The following is a 7,926-nucleotide window of genomic DNA, read 5'->3' on the forward strand; positions in this document are numbered from 1 at the left end:
TAAATATATTTTAAATATGTATTTACAATTAAATAACAACCAATCCCCTTTAAATCTGAATCCTCAGGAAAACACATTGTAACTACATGCTTCTCTGATTTTCAGCAATGGAAGATTCTGAATACACAATAGCAAGGTGTAAGCCAGATTCTAAGCCAGTAACATCTTTGGGAGCAGGTAGCAGAAACCACTTTGTCAAAGTATCTCTGCATACAAAAAAATTAATTTGCTTGGTGAAAAAATTCCTACACTTCAAAATGTGTTAAATGTGGCCTCTCCAAACGAGAGGTCAAGTCTAGTCATAAGTGGAAAAAACACTGAAAAATTGTGATTAGCTGAGGAATTACTGAAAACTACAACAACAAAAAACCATGACGGAATTCACTTACTTCAAGAAGTGCTACAGGGTCTGCCCACACCCTCATCCCCAGAGACTGTTATCACAGAAATCTCATGCTCAAATAATCCCAAGTTCTCATCAGTTCATCACCTTCTGTTGCATCCTATGGATTTCACAATGATCCGAAGCAGCACAAAGATTTCAGAACGTCTACATTGCAGCCAAACAGACCTGCAGTACACCCCAGGGTTCTGGTCCCTCTGTTACCTGGGGACCTGGCCAGGCACTCCACAGTGCCCATCTGCCACACACAGATGGGCTTCCTCGCAATGGAAACGAAAGCATGAGGGAGGGGGCTGCCCTGATATGCCCTAGACAGGGCATATACCTCTTCTCAGACACTCAGATGTATTCCCAGGTCCCACGCCCTAGAAGTATCTTAGAAGAGCTGGGTTTTAAGCTCATAGGCCTTCTTAACTCTCTGGCAGGGTTGGTGTTCTGCTTTGCTCCAGTACACACTGAGCCGTCAGCAGAGGAGGGGAAACGCAGGAGCATGCTTAATTACTTATTTTTAAATGTGCGACAGATATGCAACAGTTTGAATGTCTAGACTATAATTTACATAAATACATTTTAAACCAAAACATTTTAAAATTATTTATTTCCTGCTTCTGTGCTTAAGTGCTTTGCTGGATTGGGGCCAGACTGCAGGATCAAGCCGAAGGTGCATACATCAAACCTTCAAAGAAATATTATGTTCACAAAGACTGTATTTGGTTGAGCAAATTTAGAAGAATGAAACTAACTATGAAGAGAAATTAGACTAGCTGAAAATTAATAAAGCACAGCTGGAATTATTCGATTCATCCATATTTGTTGCTTAAATGGCTCTAGGGCTAAGTCTTGCTGAAAGAAGATACTTCACGGCTCAGGGGTCAATTGCTTTTGGAGACAAATCAACCTACAGGAATACACTTGTCTAATTTGGTTCTTGCAGCGGGGCAAGTCTAGAGAAATATATAACCAAAAAACCAATTTAGATTTCAGTGAGCGGATATCACAGGTCAAGTTAAAGGTTCCCATAAATTTAAATACATAGACTAAAAGATTAAATTTTCAAGCCACTGGGTTTCTTTGCTAAAACCAAAGACTTACAGATAACACCTGAGAAAGAAACAACATATGCGCTTATTCCACGTTCTATTGGATAGATATCATGCAGTCAGCTCAATTGCTTGTTATATTTCATACAATTTGGTCATATTCAGGGAGTGCAAGTAACACTATTGCTGGCTCAGCTCCTAGAAGCAAGCATGTTCAGACCTCATGATCATTAATTTTGAAACTAATTTTATGTGCCAGTTCAAATATTACATGTTCAGCTAACTGTTCTTACTACTATTAGTATTAGTATATGTAGACCTGTATTCAGCCACATAGTTATTATATACTTCGCAATGAGGCCTTCTGAATATAGTTATCTGTTCTAAATATAATGCTTTTCTACTAGACAGATTTCATATGTTCATACATCAGTATCGTTTCCTACTCAAAATTAGGAATTTCCTTTATAAAATAGCAGCAAAATGGTCCAGTATGAAAACATAAAAATACACCTTAGAATACAAAATTATTTTAGATATACGCAAGCCCTGAAGCTGGCATTAACCTTCCAAGAAATCTACAAAACTTAAGCCCAGAATTTACTTGGGAATGTTATGAAAATTTCACTCTCAGTCAATACTATCCTTGAAAGATATAACATTTCCTATCTTCAAGGTGCAGTCTTTTAAATTCCGTCACAGCACAAATAGCATTTCCATTTGGGCAATTCACCAGGGGTGAAAATGGAAAAAAAAAATTCACATATTTCACTTTAAATTATCAGAAATCTGAGCATTGTACCACCAATGAATGTATACAAAATAAACAGACAATGTTGCATGTACAAAAATACTTGTAAAAACTCTGAAAGTTTTTTATTTTTGTCCCCTTTCATTATTTCCAGGATCAATAGACATTTATAAATTAATGATTTCTCAACAAATATATAAACCCTGACTAGCATTGCCTTCAGAAAATTTGCATGGCAGTTAAAGGCACACCCTTTTGTTTGGAGTTGTTTTCAAACACATTATTGGTCAGAAGGAACAACGTGCATTAATCTTTTTAGACCTCTTTTCTTAGAAACACATAGGTTTGGGATGTTTTCTGCATTTTTCTTCTCAAGTCACGGAACTTATCACGTTTCATAAAAGGATATATAAAAACAGGGGAGATGCACTCTCCTGCAACTTTCAATCTGTAAAGGCCCAAAAGTGGGAAAACCACACAATCCAAACATGAGGAAGAGAGTAATTTTACTGCAGGACCCCACTTTTTTTGTAATCTATTCTTTATTCCTTAAGTGATTAAGAAACTGTATCTCCTCACATCCATTAACTAAGGAGAACCTAAAAACTAGAGGGAATTTCTGTCTAGAATAAGCAACTTCTCTTTAAATGAAAGATATTCAAAACTCTAGATAGGTAACTTTGAGAGAAGTTCACTCCACTGAAGCTCTAGATGTATTCAAAGTACAAAGATTATGTTATCTGCACAACATAACATATTTTTTATGATGCAGCAAGTTTATTATTTGTATACCCAGAGGCTTCTGGTTATCTTGGCTCTACAAACGATGTTTTGGTGAGTTTACCTGTATAGTCCTCTGAGTGCCATCAATGGTGACAGACAATAAGGGTGAAGCCAGGTTCCACTCGCTGGTCACATTTAGTTTCATCCCATCAACTTCCACCTGTTGTGACACCAAACAAGGCTGTTACTATGCAGACAGACAGAAAACTGATCTCAAGTTCATTACTGCATACAAAGCAGCAACCATTTTAAAACAGATGGCTCCCAAACAACCTGTCATGTTTACTGCTTCTGCCATAAAAGACAGGGTCCAACAACAGAGTCTTCCAGCTATCTCTGGGGAGAGGTGAAGGACCTGTGAACAGCTGCCTCTAAGTAGCAAGGTTTCAAGTGATTTCCAGCAAGTAACAAACAGCCATCCAACTTTTAAACCTATCTGGACATGCTACATTTACTGCAATTAGACAAGTAATGCACATAAATTCCAGTGACACCTCGCAACCCACACAACAGGGCTTGCATATAATATTCTCTCCAAGGACCAAGGAAGAACTTTTCCTGTGCTACTAATGAAGGGTTTTGCATTGTTATCTTAATTAATATGAGGCAGTAATTAATTCTTTGGTGTTTTGCCTCAAAGTCTAGAAAAACTTTGAAAATTCTGTCATGTGTTCTTCCAATATACAGACAATCAGAGGAATACTATTTCTGACTTGAATGCCAATATGTTTATCCAGAAGGAATTTTTTTTTTAAAACCATCCCATAATATTTATGCAAAAATATTTCTAGGTGAAGAGCAAAAATCCTGAATTTCTTCAGAAAGTGTTGATCAGAGTAGTTGTAATGACACTTCTGTCATTCTTCTGTTGTGTAATAAGTGTTAAAAACACAAATCATGAATTCAACACTGTAAGAGCCTCAGAGGAAGAGAGGGATTATGAAAAAAGTTACTATACATGAACTAATATAATTAATGATTAATATTTGTGGCATGTGGCATCATGCTATCCAGGGTAGGTAAATATGATTTCAGTTACATATTTTACTATAAACAGAAGAAAAATAATGATTGTCTGATTTCCTTCCTCTCTCAAAATCTTGAAAATATTTTCAATCAGTACATTACAGACAATATTGATAATGACATAAATATTACCTACATTCTCAGTAAGGAAAATTACTACATTTAGAATAAAAGCTGAGCCCACATCTTGCAAAATAAAACTTATAAAGCCTACTCTTTTAGATTCATTAATCTAATCATTATTTCATTTTATAATAAGAACAGGCAACTGTAATCTTAATGTAACTTAAAAGAAATCCATAACAGTGAAGTGCAGAGGAGCAATGTGTAATTTTATAATTTTATTTCAGTTAAGAAGAAAAAGCTCTGGCTTAAAAAACCTCTAATTTTATAGACTTCAGTTTAGAACACAAAATCTGTCTTTTAGTGACACAATCTACTCAATTTCTACAGGCTTTAACTATAAATAAAGTTACATGTAAAGAACATGAAGAAAAACAAGTCATTTGTAATGGTTCACCAACAGGCCAGATTAGCTGGCATGCTTCAGGTACTTTACATTGCTCCAGTGATGCAAACCAGTCATAAACCTGGCTTGAGTTAAACCAGACCTGCAGCTGGTTTGCGTTGCCAGAGCACTGCAAAGCAGCTGGAACACGCCAGTGAACCTAGCCTGCTCTCAGCAAACCTGAATCAGCAAATACGACCTTTATTGAGAACAGCAGAAACATCTGAAAAAGACTTTCCAACTGGAGAAAAGCAAATCTGGTGTTCTGTCTCATCTCTCTTTGACTAGCAATTGAACTTCGGTAAGGCAGATATTTAAAAAGCTGCTGTCACTATCGCTATAATCAAAGGAAGATGGTCTGCACTGGAACCATGTTTCTCCAAGGAAGGAGGGGAGGTGGTATGAAAGCATACCAGGCTACTGGCCACCAAAAAAACCTTCAACTGTACATGTTGCTTGTTGCACTGCGGGATTTACACACAGCCTCACAGAAAGTCTACAGCCAACATCTATAGTCCTAGAGAAGGGTGTTCCAGTGGCACAAAGCCAGTTGATGCCTCCACAACAAACTCAACTTCAGCTCTTCTGTGACCGTGTGTGTCATAGCAGTAAATGACCTGTTTAAGGTCCCTCACAAGGGTCCACAGAAATCTAGCCATCACTGATTCCAGATTACGTTAGTATCAAAAAATTTCTGGTGGAAACCACCCTGAAAGTGGAGACGCAAGCAGTCAGATGGTTTAAACCAATCGTTGGACTCTAGGAACACTATGGCTGCTTACGTGCAATAGAAAAACCAGCAGGCAATATATTGCCTCTATGTTTCCCCCGTTCAAGAAAGACTAAAGGGCTGGGGTGGGAACTGTCATTTGAAGTAATGCATACCCCAGTAAACTGCAGCAATCTTCTCACAGAATGGAGCTACAGGCTCTTAGCTGCTTTCACCTGGGGCTCACCACAGTATGTGCAACTGAGGAAGATGATGTGAAGCCAAGAGGCTCACAAGGAAGTTGGCTATCTCTGCTCAAGTGGGTAGGATGACAAAGCCAGGAGTCAAGCCATCAGAGGAAAGGAACAAGGACTGAGGGCAAAAGATTTATCATGTAGTGAGTACATTACTTTCACTACAAATGAGGGGAAAGCAGTGGGACCTAGATGGTGGTTGAAATCAAACCAATGCTTCACCTAACAGAGCAATCTCCCTCCTGTACCTCAGCAGCCAACACCCAAGCAAGGTTAGTTGGTGGAGGTAGGGGAACAGACAAGATGCTTGAAGAACTTGTCAGAAGTTTGCATTTGCCTCCATTCCTCCTCTAGCAACGGATTTAACAACAGAACCTAACCAATACTGCAATAAATCCAGGGCCTTTTTGCTTTAGTTTTGGAGGAGGGGGCTCTGTGTGAAGCGGCACGCAGGGACGACTAGTGAAGAGTTACATTAACTATTACCTAGTTCATTTTGTTTCTGTGTTCGTAAAACATCAAGAAACGAATCATCACTCAATGGATACTAACACTAGAACTGTAGGGAGGAGATCCCAGTCAAATCACTCACGCAATGGGCCACACTGTGCCTTACACAACAGCTATATAGTCCAGCTTTATGCTCAACTGCTCATTTCCAAGCATATGCATGTGTGTGTATGTGTGCGTATGCACAGCATGTTGTGTTGGGTGGGGAAATTACTCTATAGTAACTATGCTGGTTCGAACTATTGCTATTAGCATAGCAATCAATGTGGTGTGGTGGACTTTTTTTTTTTTTAAAATAGGATCGTTTGTCCCTGTGTAAGGGCATAAAAGATAAAAGCAGCCATGGTCCTGGTTTACAATTATTTCCAATTCAGAAGCTATTGTAAATGAGGTCTCAGAAAGAAGAATGACAAGTCCAAGACACAATGTTAGAAAAAGGTCAACAGCTTACTCTACTGTCACAATTTTGTACTTTCTCTGGCATGCACCTGAACTACACAAGTAGCAGCCCCTTCACCTCTCGTGGACTGAGTTCCTGATGTTCAGCATGATAGGTACCAGCTAACCAATAGTGCAAAGAGGTGCAAAGCATAATCTGCATTCAGGTTCCTTTAGAGAACATCATTTGGCATTCTATATGCATGTTAGGCAATTAAAGGAGGCAGCATAAGCCCGAGTGTTACAGCCCTGTTAATTTACTAATGCAGAGTCTCGCATACATCTGGCACATGTCACTTCTTTTCTCGGGGAAATGAAGGTGGTTTTCCAGGACACTGGAGGGCAGCTCGAGCAGTTGCTTCCTGCCTGATGCTTCAAAACATTATGCCTGAAGTTCCTCATACCAGCCCTGGGTCTGCCTAACTTAAGTCTGCTGACTTAATCCCATGGTTCCAATTTTGCCTCCCAGTATGGTGTTTAACTCAACTTTAACTTGATGCTTTCGGTTTAACTCCTAACCTAGAGAGTCCCAGCCCTAACTACTGGGTTATGCCACCCCAGCCTGATTCCTTACACCCCTTAATTCTACCTCTTGCTTTAGCAGAAGTGATGGCTTTTGATAGTCAATAACATCAACCAAATGAAAAGTCATCCTCTGCAGACCTGCCTCACTGAAAACTTTCTCTGACCAAGACAGCTGCCCATGAAGATGTTATCCTTCATGAAAACAGACACTACTATTCACAGGAGATTTATGAAAAGTGTCATAGACTCCAATCCCTCCAACTGGCATTAATTGAGCTGTAGATCTAAGGCACACCCAGTGCACACCAAGGACTCCACAAATTGAAACCTTAAAATCATCCTCCAAGGAAGGAACAATGGTAGCAAGCATCACTGTTGTAAACGTGAGGTAGCAGACATGTTTCAGGACCTTCCTGAAGCCTACACAAAGTAAAGATGCCCTCTTCTCGGGAAAAGTAACTGTCTCAGGCAGAAGCCTCTTCACCTCCATTACAGATAAACACCACCACCCATGCCAAAATAGCAAGGAGATTCTTTTAATTTTTATGACTCAGGTAAAAAACGGATATTGTTTCTTGGGCAGAAGAGGGGATGGGCAGAGGAGTCATAGCACAGTGTAGCAATAGAAGGTCCAGCTTTGGCAGCAGTATTCAGTAACAGTCTACAGTGATCTCAGACTAAGCCTAATTGAGTTGAACAAAGCAGCTTTTGGTTCCCAAACAGTTTTCACAAAATTCCTGAAATTCTCATGTAATCTACTGTACAGCAAATGGAGAAGAATGTGGAATGGAAGAGGCAAGTGAAAACTGCCCTGTGCCAAATCTATTGTCTCTTACCTTTTGCAGTCCCATGTCCCTTAGACACGAGAGCAAAGTTTTTATGGGGCTAACGAGCCTAAGGCTTCCTTTAGAAGCATGACACATGAAACCCCAGGCATTTTCTAAAATATTTTGCTAGTCCTCAATGTAAAAAACTCTTT

The 7,926-nt window shown here is 39.3% G+C and overlaps 1 protein-coding gene across 1 annotated transcript in view; it reads right to left on the reverse strand.

Annotated features, from left to right (window-relative positions):
- Positions 1–7,926, reverse strand: part of PCCA (propionyl CoA carboxylase, alpha polypeptide) — a 78,820-nt gene that overhangs the window by 68,793 nt on the left and 2,101 nt on the right. Inside the window, exon 2 of the mRNA XM_010084067.1 lies at positions 3,039–3,137. Within this exon, the coding sequence (XP_010082369.1) occupies positions 3,039–3,137 (99 nt within the window). The remainder of the gene's footprint in view (positions 1–3,038; positions 3,138–7,926) is intronic.

Source organism: Pterocles gutturalis, unplaced genomic scaffold, assembly GCF_000699245.1.
Source record: "Pterocles gutturalis isolate BGI_N339 unplaced genomic scaffold, ASM69924v1 scaffold24160, whole genome shotgun sequence".
Taxonomy (NCBI): Eukaryota; Metazoa; Chordata; class Aves; order Pterocliformes; family Pteroclidae; genus Pterocles; species Pterocles gutturalis.